The following is a 17,635-nucleotide window of genomic DNA, read 5'->3' on the forward strand; positions in this document are numbered from 1 at the left end:
GAAAAATAAAAAGCAAAACATAGATATACCATTTATTTTCAAGAAGTAATAACAATAACAACTGTCCATATTTTATGTCATGTGAACGAAGATTTCGGCGTGAAAGAAGAGAACCTCTAACGTCTCTACCCTTTCCAACTTCACTGCGGTTGCAAGCCGCTACACACCATAATAACAATGGATTGATCTATAATAAAGGAAAAAAAATAATACCGACAACACAGTTCTTTTTGGTATACATCGCATGTTTTTTTTTTTTTTTTTTTCCCCGAACAAAGTAAGCCACTTGTCTTTGACCATCCAATTTGGGTTCAAACCAAGACCTTACAGCAATCTCCTGTTCATCTTACATATTTTTAAAAATAGCAGGCCAGAAAATAAACTGATTCGGCAGTCCCACCAATCAAAAGATAATTTTTGGTATTCTATGGTGTTTGCCATCATGGTAAACTCGAGCTACATAGTTATGGAACCAGTGCGTGCCCTTTCTCCAATAAGCCTTCCATCTCTTCTGATCCTTAGTGGATTATCTTATTGGTATATAATAGTTTCCAAATGAAGGGCGGCTGTTGACGATCAACTGGAACAAATCGGTCACCACAATGATGGGTTGGATGTATTATGTCGTAGCCTGTCGAGTTTCTTATGTTTAATTTTTGTTTGATTTTGGAGTCTGTTTTTTTTTTTTTTTATGGTTTCTAAAAATACGGTTATTTTTTTTTTTATTGTGATATATATATATATATATATATATATATATATATATATATATATATATATATATATATATATATATATATATATATATATATATATATATATATATATTTGCAAAACAGTTAATATTTTTCAGTGTTTTTCATTTTTGATAAGTTAAAATGGGTAGACATTTCAATGGTTTTAATGGTGTCAAGATTTCATGATTTTCCGTTTTTTTTTTTTTTTTTATATATATTTATTATTATTCAGGTTTTAAATGTTTTGATATTCACTGTATTAGTTAAAGTATATGACAAGTCAGAATATATAAAGCAAACGAGTCTAGGTTATTTTTTCTGATGGTCATTTTGAAAAAGAACGATGTAAATAAACGGACCCCAGTAATGTCATCACTGGGGTCGAGGAAGGCGCAAAGCCGAAAGTTGAGAATCGTTCTATATAAAGATCACCTTCCTTTAAGTCAACCGCCGCCCTTCATATGGAAGCTTTCTACATGCCATTAATTTAATCCTCCAAAAATCAGAAGAGGTGGAAGGCCAAGTGGGGAGAGAGAGAGAGAGAGAGAGAGAGAGAGAGAGAGAGAGAGAGAGAGAGAGAGAGAGAGAGAGAGAGAGAGAGAGAGACGCACTTTGTAGCTTGAATTTACGTTTCTCTGCACCTGTTCCAGAGCAGCCTACAATATCCTGGACACTTGACTTATCCTATATTCTCAACCCTACTGGGCTAACAGGTATTGAACTATCTTCTTCGGTGTAAGGAAGGATTGTTTCTTTTCAAAGAATGTATCAATACATGTCTTAATAGTGTCCATAACATCTAGTTACTCAAAAGCAATACTGGATTCAGTTTAAGGGAGTAACAATACATTGTTGAATATTGGAAGAAAAAATCACACAAAATAAATGTCTTCACTTAATAATAATACTGTATTCATTAAAATAAATATTTTCAACAATTTAAAATGACATAAAATGAAAGAAAATAAATTATATACAGAAGATGATATACAATAATTTACAAGACTTCAAACCAGCAAATCATAACTCCCAAACATAACTTGTCAGCACATTAAATATTAAATAACACTTCTAGGATAGTGAATGATGGTTCAAGCACAGCTGAACTAGTCACAATTCAACCAGTAGACTTGAGGAAAATAATAATATAAAAATGATGATGATAAATTAACCAGAGTACTTTTGTGTCCACTGATACAAATTATTTTACTACAAAAATGCATTTCCCAATAAAGTGGTTCAACTGTCGCTAGTTCAGTTTTCCATTGGTTGAATTGCCACTGGTTCTAATGTTCACTGGTTGATATTATTTGTCCACTGGTTTAATTGTCCATTGGTTCAATTGCTCAATCAACATGTCTGACACTGGCTTGAATGAATATATATATATATATATATATATATATATATATATATATATATATATATATATATATATATATATATATATATATATATATATATATATATATATATATGAAAACACAGCAAAAGCTACTGTGTAATAGATGAATATTTTTCAAACATAAAAACTTCTTTGTGCAAATATCTTGATAGTAGTCACTCACTCATCAGTACTCATGGTCATGCTACTCACTCACCAAACATGACTGATCACCTGTCAATAATGAGGAAACACCTTGTCTTTTATGTATAAGGGAGAGTTAATGTATTCTCTTGTCTGTGTTAGGAGTTACTGCTGTACTGCCTGTTTGTGGGGAGAGTCACTGTTCAGCCTTGTCTTCTGTTGTTTGTGTAAAAGAAAGGAGAGTCAGTATGTATGTACCTTGTCTCGTCTGGGTGAGGGAAAGTTAACTGTTATCTTATGTCGTCCTGCCTTGGCTGACAGAAGGGGAGTTACTACCTTATTTTGTCTGTATGAGGCAAAGTTACTGTCAGGTCTGTGTGAGGTAGAGTTGCTGTCTCATCTTGTCTGTTTGAAGGAAGGTTAATCATGAGTTGTTTGGCTATGGAAATTTGCTGGCTTATCTTGTCTTTGTCTTCTTATTTGGCATGTCAATGAGGATTTGCTTATTTTGTACTGGCAGAGGACAAAATGTATCATCTGTTCTGTATAGTGTTAGGACCAATTGTCTTTCTAGTTAAGCACAGTTACTCATTATACAACTTATTTTGAATTGTATGGGTATATTGTGCAAAAAGATAGCTAATCTTGTTTTCTACAAGGGAATATTTTACTAGGCTACTGTAAGGGAAGGCATGTCTTGCCTTGTGAAGAAAAGATACTTTTTTGTGTACAAGAAGGTCTTTGGTTGTCTGGTAGAGGAAGAAAGCTTGAATTTGTTTTGCACAAGGCAGGAGGAATCAAGTGTTGTCTGTTTTGTTGTTGCCTGTTTTATCTCATATGAAGGAAAGCTTGTCTTGTTTGGTAATGAGGAGAGACCATTTTTATCAAATTCCTAAACAGTTAATATGGTGCTATTTTGTATGGAGAGAACACTGTTATGCCCTGCTCAGTATGAGAGGAGGGCTGATAGGGGTGCGAGGTGAGAAGTCAATCTTAGGTGAATTCTGGAAAAGAGCTGCACGGTCCTGACCTTCACCCTTCTTCACCCAGTGACCATACACTCGGAAGGCGCAGTTGTCTATGACCTTGAGGTGGATGAGAGAGAGAGAGAGAGAGAGAGAGAGAGAGAGAGAGAGAGAGAGAGAGAGAGAGAGAGAGAGAGAGAGAGAGAGAGAGAGAGAGAGAGAGAGAGAGAGAGAGAGAGAGAGAGAGAGAGAGAGAGAGAGAGAGAGAGAGAGAAACACTGGTTACATTACTGTTAACACAGACATCAGATATAAGAAAAATAAATATAAAAAAAAATACATAAATAAAAAAAAAGAAAAGGAAACATGACAGGATGAGCATACGATGAAGTTTATAAAAATGTTGGTAAACTCTTTTACAAGTGGGGAGGCAGCAAGATGCACTCCAGATTTCTTACATATCCTGTCATACTGTAAAATCAATTACACTTCAGAACTGAACCTACCATGTAAATAAAGGAAGATGTGTTTAAATATAAATGACTCAAAGGCACCACCCACAATGACATGCATGATACTGTTATGGATGGATCAGTTCTTATTTGTCATCAAGAAATAAACCTGTTTGCAATTACCTCTATGTAAGATAGATGCTAGCTATTTCATAATCCTTTTCTTGAAGTGAAATTTTTAATATATTTTTGCACTCAGCCTTCTCCTCATTCAAAACAAACAAAAACAAATACAATGAAATAATCAAATAAACAAGCCAGGCTCTAAATAATGCTGGTCTCACCTTGCGAAGTGCCTTTACCCTGTATGGATCTACCCGGGTCACTGCCAGGGACACTGGTTCAGGAGTGTAGCGCAGCCGCTGGATCCTGATAACAGACCGCACACACAGGGCACCAAATTGGAACATCTTCCTTGCGTTGAAGGGGCGTCCTTTGTATTGCTGAGGTAACAAGGAAAAAGAGTCAATTCTAGTTTGAATGTATGTGTCTATATGAAATGAAATTATACATGCTGATATTTCATATGTACTCACTGCAGCATCATATCACCAAGTTTTTATGAGTATACTGAATGCATTTTGCAAAAGACTATTCAAACGTAATATGTGTTACCACAAAGGTCAGGAATAAAGTTTCACCAAATCACCACAATGCTGAAACTGAGTTAAACAACCCCTGAATATTGAGGCTCTTACTTTTTCTTCTTCTCTGTAGCATTATATCAAGCCAAGACAACACCAATGTAGAGAAAGCTAGCCCATGAAGTTACTACCTTAAAAGTTTATGATGAGTAATATGTTGTAGAGCCTGAGAGATGTGACCCCACTGATTCCAGACATAATGCCAAAGGTACAGTTTTGTGATATAACAGGAAAAGAAATGGCAGCTGCAATGCTTCTTATTCAGCATCACAGTTAAGTGTACTATAAATGAGGACTAAAAGAGTATATGTACAAGATTAATTTATGTACAAGTTCTTTTTATCTGTTACTATTTTCTAAGCATTCATGAGGTACAGGGAATGCAGATAACCACACTTTTTTTTTAAGAAACAGGTGTTTAGGGACTCAACATGCTTATTTATTGGCTTGTAAGTGACAACAAGAAGAAGAAAGGAAAAAAAAAATCTGCATTGTATCCTTAACCATTCTCAACACACATAGTGAAGTGGAAAGCTCAATCTTAGTGGCTGGGTAGTGGGTGTGGTATGTTTGACAAGTGCTGAAGAGTGATGCAGTGGTGACAGTGGTGTTGACAGTGATATTAAAAATGACAGCAATGGCCATGAAGTGTTGTGCATAGTACCTATGTGCCTCTGTGCCTGTGGTTGCTCAAAAAGCAAACTTACTGAAAACTACTCTTCATTAAGCTACTAAATACTGATTAGCTAAACTAGGATAATGTTCATAAATTATGTTCTCATATCCATTGCTCAGCTAAAATAAGGTATTAATTTGCACATCCATTAAAAACTACATATTACGATCATAACTTTTTTTTCGATAATTTTTTGGCAGCAATTACAACAGAAGGTTTGTGGAGTTACTGAAAAGTTACCATAGAAGCTCTTCTCCCCTTTTCTTTTGTTGCAGTGCTTGAGATGCAGTGGAATTACATGAAGCATGAAAGACATGGCAAGACTACTCCAGGAAACAGTTCAGGATATGCTTCACTGGCCATCTCCTGCTGACTACCAAACAAAACTTCAACCTCTCAGGCAAGGTTATCACACTCAAGAGAAAGCATGTCTTCACTTGAATCATAAAGTCCCTAACTACAAAGACAGCAGATGTGACAGTATAATAAACAATATCTGCTTCACTGCTTTATAATAAGCTGTGGAATACACCGTTAGCTAGATATCGCCTTCCATGTTTGTCTTAACACATGGAAAATGACAACCAAGTACAAAAGCTACTACTTCCATCAGTTTTTAAATCTGATAATACTGTAACTCTTAAACATCTCTAGATCATTACGTGGTATCATTAGTGGTACTGTCCTACCATTATTCCTAATCCTGATAAGGATCCTAATCATAAATACTAGAATTGATTATAGGCAGTGAAGTCAAGCATGTCAATCTCTTCTTTTGTCCCCTTTCCCATTCAGAGCCCCTGCAGGAAAGCAGTAGTGGTGCTGAGGCCCATCATGAACACTCACCTTCTTCTCAATGGTGGCGACAAGGATGCGACTCCGGGGAGGCTAGAAGAGGCACATCATGAGAGGCTACAGCATGCATGGACATCAAGCAGTAAGAGGGTGAAATATAGATGTAAAAAAAAAAATAAATAATAATAATAATAATAAACAAACAAAAAAATTAAATAAAAAAATTAAAAATTATCCACATTGAAGCCTCAGTTATCAAACCAACAGAGATGGTTGGGAGGTTGCTGTGGTTCACCAACTGTGCTACGAAGCAAGTAGTTCAGAATCTGTCTTTATGATAGGGTGTGAATGATTTTTCTTAGCTCCCTGTGTGGGCTGAGTACATGAGGCTCCACTGCAAAACATAACGGCCAGTTGCAAAAGGATGTAGTAGAGTAGAATGCTAGAAACCCAGGCTCAGATCATAACATTGTATTAAATAGAATTAATCAAGATGTTCCTTATGTTAGGGGCTCTCAACCACTATTATTTTATATGTTGAACTGTGACATATTTATAGAGCAGTTACACCAAACAACTGATGGGCACCATTATTTCTGCATGATGTTATATTAAGTAAACCCAAATCAGTAGAAATAAACATGTATGCCACAGTTTTGGTACATCAGTCACTGAATACAAGGAAAAGAGGAGACAAACCGTCATTAGCTCTAGACCTCCAATGTTTGTGAGGCCAATTGTCTCTTATCAGCCACAGGGTTGAGAGTCCCTTATTTACTGGCAATCACAATACCCAAATGCAACACAATGCAAGACAATCCTGGGAAATCAATAAACAGAGAAGGCCTCTGTTCAAGTTGTGTGTGTGTGTGTGTGTGTGTTTTATGTAGAAGGGACACTGGCCAAGGGCCTAGAAGAAAAAAAAAAAAAAAAAAAAAAAAAAAGCCTGCTGAGATGCCAATCCCAGAAAAGGGTCCAAAGTGATAGTAAAAAAAATTGAAGGATAAGAGTCTTGACACCTCCCTCTTGAAGGAATTCAAGTCATAGGAAGGTGGAAATACAGAAGCAGGCAGGGAGTTCCAGAGTTTACCAGAGAAAGGGATAAATGACTGAGAATACTGGTTAACTCTTGCATTAGAGAGGTGGACAGAATAGGGGTGAGAGAAAGAAGGAAGTCTTGTCAGCGAGGCCCCAGGAGGAGGGCAGGCATGCAGTTAGCAAGATCAGAAGAGCAGTTAACACGAAACTAGCGGTAGAAAACAGCTAGAGGTGCAACATTGCAGCGATGAGAGAGAGGCTGAAGACAGTCAGTTAGAGGACAGGAGTTGATGAGATGAAAAGCTTTTGATTACACCCTGTTTAGAAGAGCAGTATGAGTGGAACCCCCCCACACATGTGAAGCATACTCCATACATGGACGGATAAGGCCCTTGTACAGAGTTAGCAGCTGGAGAGGTGAGAAAAACTGCTAGAGACGTCTCAGAGTGCCTAACTTCATAGAAGCTGTTTTAGCTTGAGATGAGATGAGAAGTTTCCAGTTTAGATTATAAATGAAGGACAGACCAGTGTTCAGTGTAGAAGAGGGGGACAGTTGAGTGTCATTGAAGAAGAGGGGATACTTGCCTGGAAGGTTGTGTCAAGATGATAGATGGAGGAATTAAGTTTTTGAGGCAGTGAACAATACCAAGTTTACTCTGCCCCAATCAGAAATTTTAGAAAGATCAGAAGTCAGGTGTTCTGTGGCTTCCCTGCGTGAAATGTTTACTTCCTGAAGTGTTGGGTGTCTATAAAAAGACGTGGTAAAATGCAGGGTGGTATCATCAGTGTAGGAGTGGATAGGACAAGAAGTTTGGTTTACAAGATCATTGATGAATAATAAGAAGAGAGTGAGTGACAGGACAGAGCTCTGAGGAACACCACTGTTAATAGATTTAGGAGAACAGTGACCTTCTACCACAGCAGCAATAGAACGATCAGAAAGGAAACTTGAGATAGATGAAGTTACTGAGAGAAGGATAGAAGCCATAGGAGGGTAGTTTGGGAATCAAAGCTTTGTGCCAGACTCTATCAAAAGCTTTTGATATATCCAAGGCAACAGCACAAGTTTCAACAAAAACTCTAAAAGAGGATGACCAAGACTCAGTAAAGAAAACCAGATCACCAGTAGAGGGGTTTTGACAGAACCCATACTGGCGATCAGATGAAGTAATAAATGTTTAAGAATCTTCCTGTTGAGGGTGTGTGTGTGTGTGTGTGTGTGTGTGTGTGTGTGTGTGTGTGTGTGTGTGTGTGTGTGTGTGTGTGTGTGTGTGTGTGTGATTTTTTTTCTTCATTTGCATAATATTTCAATATATCTGTATCAGGCTTGTATTGTCTCAGGAAATATCACTCATATACACAAGGGCTTAAATACACCAAAGAGCAGCTTGATGTACTTTTCATAGACAAGATTTCTCTGTACTGACATACTAATGCATACATTCATTACTCATATATGCATTTAATCATGGTACTTGACACAATGAGTATTTGTATTTCATGAATCCCTGGGTATGGTGGAGAGCAGAAATATTTCCACATCAGACCTCGCACAGGAGGGTAACATTCAACAATACCCTGATATATCAAAGCTTTTCTACTGCAGTAAAGTTTATTACATACAATTTTTCTCTCTTACTTGAAAAAAACATGAAAATCCCATACAGTATCTCTTACAGTATACTGTCAATAACTGTCATAATAATTTTGTCACCTGCAGACAAGCAAATAAAATAACATTGCCATTAACAGATACAATCATTCACTGACTGTTCTACATATTCCTGTCTTGTTTTAGAACATGAAGAAAACGTGCTTTGTTCTTACCAAAACCATTAATACTTAGACTGTAAGACATTCAATTATTTGTATTTGGATAATATACTTTAAAATTAAGTCGGGGTTTTGGTAGAAAGACAACATTAATTGTTTCAAAACAAGACAGCAACTAAGAGTGCCAGTCAACAGTAGTGCTATGACATTCATACACTTTCAAGTGGCAAAATTACTATGACACACAGTATAGCTGCCATGATGTAAGACATCCTGATTAACCTTCAAGACATTGATCCTATAAAAGGATATTACCCATTTCTAAATGTTTTTTTTTTTTCTTCCTACAGTGGGAGGTGAGTTATAGCCTTACTGTAAGGTCACAAGAAATTCATTTCATCAACTCTCCTTATCTGCTTCCAGTCACTCGCTTACTAAAGTCACAAGGTATTAATTTCATTAAGTCTCCTTATCTGCTTCCAGTTGCTCGCATACTCTAATGCTGCATATCTTTGTATCTCAAGTAATTTTGATTGAATTTACTCTTACAAACATGCATACATGCACACACACAACTGAAACAGAGGCCTCCCTGTATTGCTTATGAGTAAATAACCCAAACAAACAATAATGTTAATTAAAAATATATATAAAAAAGAGATGGCAGGAGAGGAACTAATAGATTCAGAGGAAGGACAAAGAAAAAAAATATCAGGAGGAACTATGAAAAGAAAAAAAAAAAAAGACTAGATGTCAGAGGCAGTAGCAGAAAGAAGCAAAATTATATGGTGTTTAATAGAGTTATGTTATAACCATGGACATGGAACAAAAGTCAAATATTATTAAGTATAATACAACAGGTTTATTAAAAAAGATCTAGTATATATGTAAAAAAAATAAAAAAGAGCATCTTCCTTCTTCCTTCCCTCCAACATAGCTCCCTTGACTGTTCTGTTTCTTTCATACCAGAAACACCAAGTGTCTAGCCCTTCGAAGATCCACTGATCTTTTGCCAGGTTGTATGAGTATCGTGCTTTTGTGCATGTTGTGACTAGTACAGAAGAGCTTCATACTTAGTAACCCAAGTAGTCTGGTGAAATCTTACTGAGCTTAAAATTCACAAAGCACAGAATACTATGCCTATAAAGAAAGAGAGAGAAAAAAAAATAGCTTATGGTCTTGAGGAAGTTTACTATACTTTCTCCTGTAGAGTAGTTTTAATTTCTAAATATCATGTGCTTATTAAAAGCAGTCAATATACCTATAAAAAAAAAAAAAAATTAAATACAAAAAGGCAACATAAGCATGGAGTCTGAAGTGCTGCTTACTATAACAAGCCTGAAGTGGTGTGTGGGCAGCCATAATGGTTGCTTGCCCCACTACCCACACCCTCCTACCCTCCCCCAACACCACCTTGAGCCACAGCCTTTCTCTCAGGTCTCTGAGCCTCTTCTACAACACTGTTAAAACCTTCAAAGTCATCACCAACTTCATGAGTAGTGTTTAACTTTAGCAACACTTTTTGAGGGTCCTGCTCTCTTCAGCAGCCCAATAATATTACCACCATCACCACTGGTCCATTGCTAATCTTTAAGTCACTATGCTGAAATATACTAAGTATAAAGCCCCTCTGTAGTGCGTGACTCCATTCTCATCACAAGCTATAAAAGTGACTTCATTACATATTGGTGTTGTGTACTGAAACATGCACCAGGCTGAAGAATATGGTGCACAACTAACTTCAGACAGACAGGGGGAAAACTGTCAGAAGTTAGATTCTACATAAAATAATGTAAGAGGAATAACATATCTTGATGAAAAATGGAATGTCAAAAACATTATCAGAAAACAAATCTGAGAAATGAAGCAAAAATACCATAAAGAAAAAGTAAAGCAGCAAGCCAAAATAAATTGAGAAAATAATCCGAGCTGTTGGAGAATTTTGAATTTTGTTTCCTTTATTTAATAACAATAATCTGAATGGACCCCACAAGGACTATGTGATGAAACAGGAGAGAAAAGAATTATGAAAGGATAGGAAAGGTTGCAGATGAGAGAGAGAAAGAGATACAAGGGCATGAGGAACAAGCATGAGGAAAAGAGAAACAAAGAAAGGCAGGAACTACTGGATGTACACAAAATGATAACAGATACTCTAGAGGGGAAAAAAAATTACATGCCAACTGGGATGGAAACATCTCAGGCTAGAGAGAGAAGAGGATACATATAGAGAAAGGTCCAATGAAAAATAGTAGGAAAGTGAAGATAAAATACCGTAATTGAAATAAAAGAACTTGATAAATAATTAAATATAAATTGTCATAAATGCTTCTCTTGGGAGACCATTGGAGTGAAGGAAGGAAGAAGAAGCCCAAGTCATCAGGGGCTCAGGGCTGTGCTGACCACTGACTTACTACAATATAAAGATTACCAAAAACTTTGAAAATCATTAAAAAATACTGAAGGGCCAAGATGGTTCTAATGTGTGCCTTGGTGATAAAGAAAATAAAAGTGTAATTCCCAGAGTCTCTCAAGTTGTGAATGATGGGTGGAAGGCGGTTGCAGCAGCAGCAGCAGAGGCCTGGCAGAAAAAAAGAAAGAAAAAAAAAAAGAAAAAAAAAAAAGAAAAAAGAAAAAAAAAAGGCATCCAAATCACAGCAGAAGAAAGCTCACCAAGATCTGGAAGAAGTCATGGGTGAGGGCTTCCTGGACAGAAATACGCTGTGCTGGCTCCACCACGAGCAACTTGGAGATAAGATCCTTTGGAGTATCTGTGGATACACTTCACTGAGTACTTGCCACTCCTTGCCAGCATGAGGCAGAATGATGAGGCTCTTCACAAAGCACCAGCTCCTGTGGACTTACTGTATCACATCCTCAATTGATTGGTGTTACTGACTATATCAATCTTCCAGAATTTCTATACTATGAATGAATAAACATACAATCAACAATATCAAATCTAAAGAAATATATGCATGTGGGGATAATTCCATAGATTACTGTACTTCTCTTAGACTGCTTGTCTAGTTATCATCAGCCTTTCTATAATTTTGAAGATGATTGAAGTACCTATCTTTCCATCTATATATTATTAAACTCCTCTGAAAACTCCCTCAGTAGCCACAATGCAAGAGTGCTAGCAGAAAAGTTTTCACTCATTCCTGTCCATGTTCTAATTGCTTCTCTCTCTCTCTCTCTCTCTCTCTCTCTCTCTCTCTCTCTCTCTCTCTCTCTCTCTCTCTCTCTCTCTCTCTCTCTCTCTCTCTTTTGCATCAATACTATCTCCTTGTATTCTTATTTTCTTTGCAGGGTATGAGCCTGAAAGTGTTGTCAATGAATGGTGGAATATGGCAATCAAATAGTAGCCATGGAATAAAGGAAGCAGATGAATGGCCAAGGGAATGGTATGGTGTTACCACCTGAACTCAACACATCACCATTACTTACGACTGTCTTGCAGAAAGACATCACTCAAGCTGACCAACAGTATAGAGGTTATACAGTGGTCTAGTAAAAATTGCTATTCACTTTGGTCACTTAACATGATTAATTAATTACTTTCATGATTGAATTTTATTTAATTACTTAGATTTTTTAGTACTTTGTTTTTATTTACCAAAAAGCACCTATTATGTAAAAATGCATACAGTGCCATGCCATATCTTCCTGAAATTATCAGCTGAATAAAAAATAACAGAATTATACTGGGAAACATCAGCACCCACCTGTTATGTCCTCCCATTCTGGGGTGTTGAAAGAGTACTTCCCCTCCATTATGTTGCGGATCATCACCATCTGCTTGCGGTGCCAGAAAGGTGGACAGCCCACCAGTCTGCAAGGAGGTTGTGTGTAAGGGTTGGAAGAATTTATTATCTTAAACTAAAATAAATACTACTAATCTAAATATCTCTCTATCACTACTAGTCAGTACCCCCTAGGAAAATAAATGCCTCCATCTAAGCCTTTATTTCTGAGAATGCTGTTCATCTTCTATCATATCTTACTCCACTTTTCTTCTCATATTTTTACATTACATATGGTGAGTTTTTCCTATACTCTCCTTAAATGAATCTCAGACTCGCGTCTTTCAACATTTTGGTTTGTCAGGCTTTGGTCTCCAAACTCAAGCTGTGGTGAAAATAAGGTTAAGATAATCATAATGACATGATGTGATTTCATACATACAGTATGTCAATATGATTTACTTCCACTGTCCACACTCTATTGATTTATTCTAGAGTATTAAATAATTATTACAAAACTTTGCTAATGTTAACTCTCCTAGTGATACAAATCTGTGAGCACTTTGAGGTTGTTTACTTTAACTTCTTGGAACTCCCTCAACAGCCTTATGTAGTCAAATGTGAACCTGGCAATATCTTTTGCCTCATGTAAGAACCACATGCTCCCAGAAGGAACAATTGAAAAAAAAAAATGTAGTTTCTATGATTCAGAGGTTTCAAGCCAGTTTTCCATAAGAAAACACATGATTAGCATGTGACACCTCTATACTATTAGTGGTGCAACAATGTCAAGAATCACAAATGGGTCTATATAGATTAAAATGCCAAACAATACTGTCACTAAGGCAACATCTAATTTAGTTTACTCTTTTAATTTTTGAAACACAGTCATACCTTGTGTTTCAAATGTCCTTCAATTTGAACAACTCCCAATTCGAACAGGGTTGGCAAATGAATTTTGTCCTCCAATTCGAACACAAACACTCATTCAAGCGACGCCACTTGGTCACTAGTCCCTCTTGTGTTCCTCCTCCACCATTCCTTCCCCTCCTCCTTTCTCTGCACTTTTCCCCCATCCCTCCCTATTTCCTTCCTTCCTCTATCTATTCTGCCTACCCTCCCTCCTTCCATCTCTCTCTCTCTCTCTCTCTGTTCCTTGCCCCATATACTTTCCTTCCCCATATGTCCCTTCTTCCCATTGTTCCTTTCTGACCTTTCTTCTCCATTCCTCTTTCATCTGGTCTCAAACCTCCCTACCTGTCATCTCCCCTCCCCCTTATCTGTCAGAGATAAAAGACAAGGAGTAGGACCTCGCTCTCTCTCTCTCTCCCCCTCATTTATTCCATGTAATTTTTTATTCATCCTTTCTCACTCTCGTATAATTCCATTTTCATTCTCTATCAGTCTTAGAGAGAGAGAGAGAGAGAGAGAGAGAGAGAGAGAGAGAGAGAGAGAGAGAGAGAGAGAGAGAGAGAGAGAGAGAGAGAGAGAGAGAGAGAGAGAGAGAGAGAGAGAGAGAGAGAGAGAGAGAGAGAGAGAGAATTTTAGTGCAAAATAAAAATTGCATACAATTGTTTTCAAGACTGAAGACGCCAAAAGGAATTTTCAATGACTCACCATTTTGAGGTTGGTGTTTATTTACAATGTTATTTTGTATAAAAATTTAAGATTGTTGTTTTTATATCTGATGCATAGGACAACCCACTTTTTTGTGTCTTTTTAGGATAATTCAACTGCTGTTTTATATGCCAAAATATATATTTCATGTTTTATTGTATTTTTCTATAATTTAAGTTACTTTCATTCAATTCTCTGTTTAGTGCACAACATAAACCCACAAAAAAAAAAATAAATAAATAAAAAAATAAAAAAAAAAATATATATATATATATATATATATATATATATATATATATATATATATATATATATATATATATATATATATATATATATATATATATATATATATATATATATATATATATATATATATATATATATATATATAGGGGATTTTGTAACCAGGAATGGATTAATTCTTTTTACATTAATTTGAATGGGATAAATTACTTCCCAATTTGAAGATTCCAAATTCGAACAACCCAAAATAATCACAAGGTATCACTGTACTTATTAGCATCCCCCAAAAAGCCTTCCACAGCTTCTGAGAGGTTTGTGAAGCTAAGGTTAGCAATACCTCCTCTAAGTGGTCTTCATATTACTTTACATTTTGTAGCTAAAGAAGTAACCAGTCATATCAACCATTCCCTTGATTCTTTCATCAATAACAAATCAACCCCTTCAGTCAATAAGCCTGTAAAGGTGAAGTGCCAAAGAAGACTTAACTAAGAACTGTTATTTCTTACAAACATAAAACATTATTTATCTTTATGTAGAAGAATGAACCTTCATACTAATTGTCACATTCAAGATTAATCTTTTGAATATTATTTATATAGAACCTTCCATACCTACTGTCCATAATATATTCTGCAAAACTGTGTTTGTCCTTACTCTCCCCTCTACTCACACTAGCTGTACTCAACAATCAAACCTTAAGTCATAACTGTGCTCTCATGTCTCAAACACTCTCCTAAGTGCACTCACAGGGTGTACATGATGACGCCACATGCCCATCTGCAAAGAGATAACCAAAACAATTAGATGCAAAAAATGAAGATGCCGAATACTGCATAATGTTTCTTTTAACATGTCAAAAATGAACAAATTAAGCTCCACCACTTCAGCTGATTAGTCAGCAGTGTTTAACAGACTGATACAGACTGCTCTGAACTGCACCAACTATCTTACAGTCAGTGACATGTGATTAGAACTCCCACCAACATGAGCATCACATTTCACAAATGGCAACTCATTCCTCGGTCTCAAAAATCTGCCAAGAGGAAATGAATACATAGCAACTTAGGTTGGCTCCTCTTATGTTCTTGAAAGCATAGAATAACCAATTCAGTGTTTGACACAATGACACAAAGGAGAGTTATCTTTTGTGACTGCTACTTGTTTTGACTAACAAAACAGCTGCGTCTGTTTTAAGCAAAGTGTTCTGTTGTGGTGATGTGCAATGCTAACTGGAAATATATAGGTCACGATTACATAGTATAAGTGTTAGTTTCACTAGAATGGTGAAATAAATGTAAAAAAATAAGCTGTATAATTACTACAATGAAAAGACTGTAAATGCATTGGTGAAGAAATGGCACAATGAGGGATGGCAGGATGTGCCTCACCACAAACATATTGGTGGGTCATCCCAAAATGTTTGTTTTTTTAGTTGTTTTGTGTAAACTGAGGATATACCTTTTACTGTCTCTTGATACCATATAAGGTGTTATCAAACATTTTGGGGCAACCCACCACCATGTTTGTGGTGAGACACATCCTCGCATCCCTCATTGCACCATTTCTTCACCAATGCACTCACAGTCTTTTCACTGGCAATAGTTATACAGCTTAATTTTTCTATTTGTTTCACCATTCTAGTAAAACTCTAACACTCATACTATGTAATTGTGGCCTGTATATTTCCCAGAAATCACAAATTATCCGAGTAGAAAACTTTGTTTAAAACAAACACAGCTGTTTTTGTTAGCTGAAGCAAGGAGTGGTCACAAATGATAACTCTCTCTTATGTCAATATGTCAAATATTGAATCCATTATTCTATACTTTCAAAAATATATGAGAAGCTAACCTAAATTGCCATATAAGTAGTCATTTTCTCCCAACAGATTTTTTTGAGACTGAGAAGGAGCGAGTTGCCAGTTTGTGCATTGACGCTCATGTCAGCATAAGTTTTAATCACTTATGTCGCTGACTTTATGTTATGTTTACCTTATTTTCTTTGCACTTTGGGTCCATCATGAAACACTTGTACTTTGAGATTCTACCACTGAACAATAAAATAGTTTAGCATTGAAAATATGCAAAACAAGCTGCATATTGTGAAGAACTAGGTACTTCTACCAAGTATCATCATTTAGTTTTACAGTGGCTCAATGATTTCACAGAAATATGATATGAAATACATATGTGCATAAACTACTTCAACCTTCTCCACTTTTTAACTCATTTGATCTTCAATTACAATTTCTTTACAATTATTTGGGTAAAGCATAAGTGCTCTACTGTTCACAGATAGAATCACAAATCAAGTATTTCAGGAAACAAGCTGCAGAGAATAAGAAATATGAAAGAACAAGATAGCTAGTGATGGACAATTCGGTGAGGCTTGTGTTGATCTGTCTCACTGTTGATCAATCAAACAACTTTTGTGAGTTATAGAATAAACAAAACAGCTGGAGTAGCAAAATTCAGCTTCAGTGCATTTTTAACATGTTAGAAAAAAAGTTTGTGTGTGTGTGTGTGTGTGTGTGTGTGTGTGTGTGTGTGTGTGTGTGTGTGTGTGTGTGTGTGTGTGTGTGTGTGTGTGTGTGTGTGTGTGTGTGTGTGTGTGTGTGTGTGTGTGTGTGTGTGTGTGTGTGTGTGTGTGTGTGTGTGTGTGTGTGTGTGTGTGTGTGTGTGTGAATGCTAATGCACTCCATAGAAAAATAAACAAACAAAAAACTTGGTATCAAAGCTGGGTTACTTCATACCAGGTAAACTATTAAGGGAAAAATTGTAGCAGATGAAAAACTAAGTAAAACAAAATATAAATAGAAAAAGGAACACTAAAAAAAAAAAAAAAAGCAGATAGATCACAATCACAACTAATGAACAAGATTACAAAAGCAAAATGTAACAATGTTATTGGTCAATGTAAAAGAGGTAGTTAAGAGTTTGTACAAACAAAATCCTAGCAAGGTAACACTAGAAACTAAAGATACTTGTGCAACAAAGAGAGAGAGAGAGAGAGAGAGAGAGAGAGAGAGAGAGAGAGAGAGAGAGAGAGAGAGAGAGAGAGAGAGAGAGAGAGAGAGAGAGAGAGAGATGACTCATTATACTGATTCTTAAATTCCACTGAGTGTGTCAGATCTTTTAGGGATTAAGAGATTGGCAATGAAGGACAAAATGCACACATCAAACAGTGTTTCCTTACACAATGACTTTTCATACCATTCAAAAAGCATATCATGCAAACAAACTATGACAAAGCAACAATAAACTCCACATTCACAAATTTGTGTTCCATAATATATTATGTATGCATACATGTATACTCAAACAGCTGTAACCAGTTATGGTTTCAGCACTAAATATTT

At 36.2% G+C, this 17,635-nt stretch overlaps 1 protein-coding gene across 8 annotated transcripts in view; it reads right to left on the reverse strand.

The window, feature by feature from the left end:
- Nucleotides 1-18: 18 nt before the first annotated feature.
- Nucleotides 19-17,635, reverse strand: part of LOC135109648 (phosphorylase b kinase gamma catalytic chain, skeletal muscle/heart isoform-like) — a 30,863-nt gene continuing 13,246 nt past the window's right edge. For 7 of the 8 annotated variants that reach the window (XM_064021202.1, XM_064021176.1, XM_064021209.1 and 4 more), the window contains exons 7-12: nucleotides 15,025-15,054; nucleotides 12,397-12,503; nucleotides 11,342-11,439; nucleotides 5,909-5,950; nucleotides 4,027-4,185; nucleotides 19-3,350 (exon numbers count right to left, since the gene is read on the reverse strand). In XM_064021202.1, the coding sequence (XP_063877272.1) occupies nucleotides 3,201-3,350; nucleotides 4,027-4,185; nucleotides 5,909-5,950; nucleotides 11,342-11,439; nucleotides 12,397-12,503; nucleotides 15,025-15,054 (586 nt within the window). In that variant the 3' untranslated portion in view covers nucleotides 19-3,200. The remainder of the gene's footprint in view (nucleotides 3,351-4,026; nucleotides 4,186-5,908; nucleotides 5,951-11,341; nucleotides 11,440-12,396; nucleotides 12,504-15,024; nucleotides 15,055-17,635) is intronic. The other variant, XM_064021217.1, reaches the window with a different exon arrangement.

The sequence above is a fragment of the Scylla paramamosain genome, chromosome 2 (genome assembly GCF_035594125.1).
Source record: "Scylla paramamosain isolate STU-SP2022 chromosome 2, ASM3559412v1, whole genome shotgun sequence".
Taxonomy (NCBI): domain Eukaryota; kingdom Metazoa; phylum Arthropoda; class Malacostraca; order Decapoda; family Portunidae; genus Scylla; species Scylla paramamosain.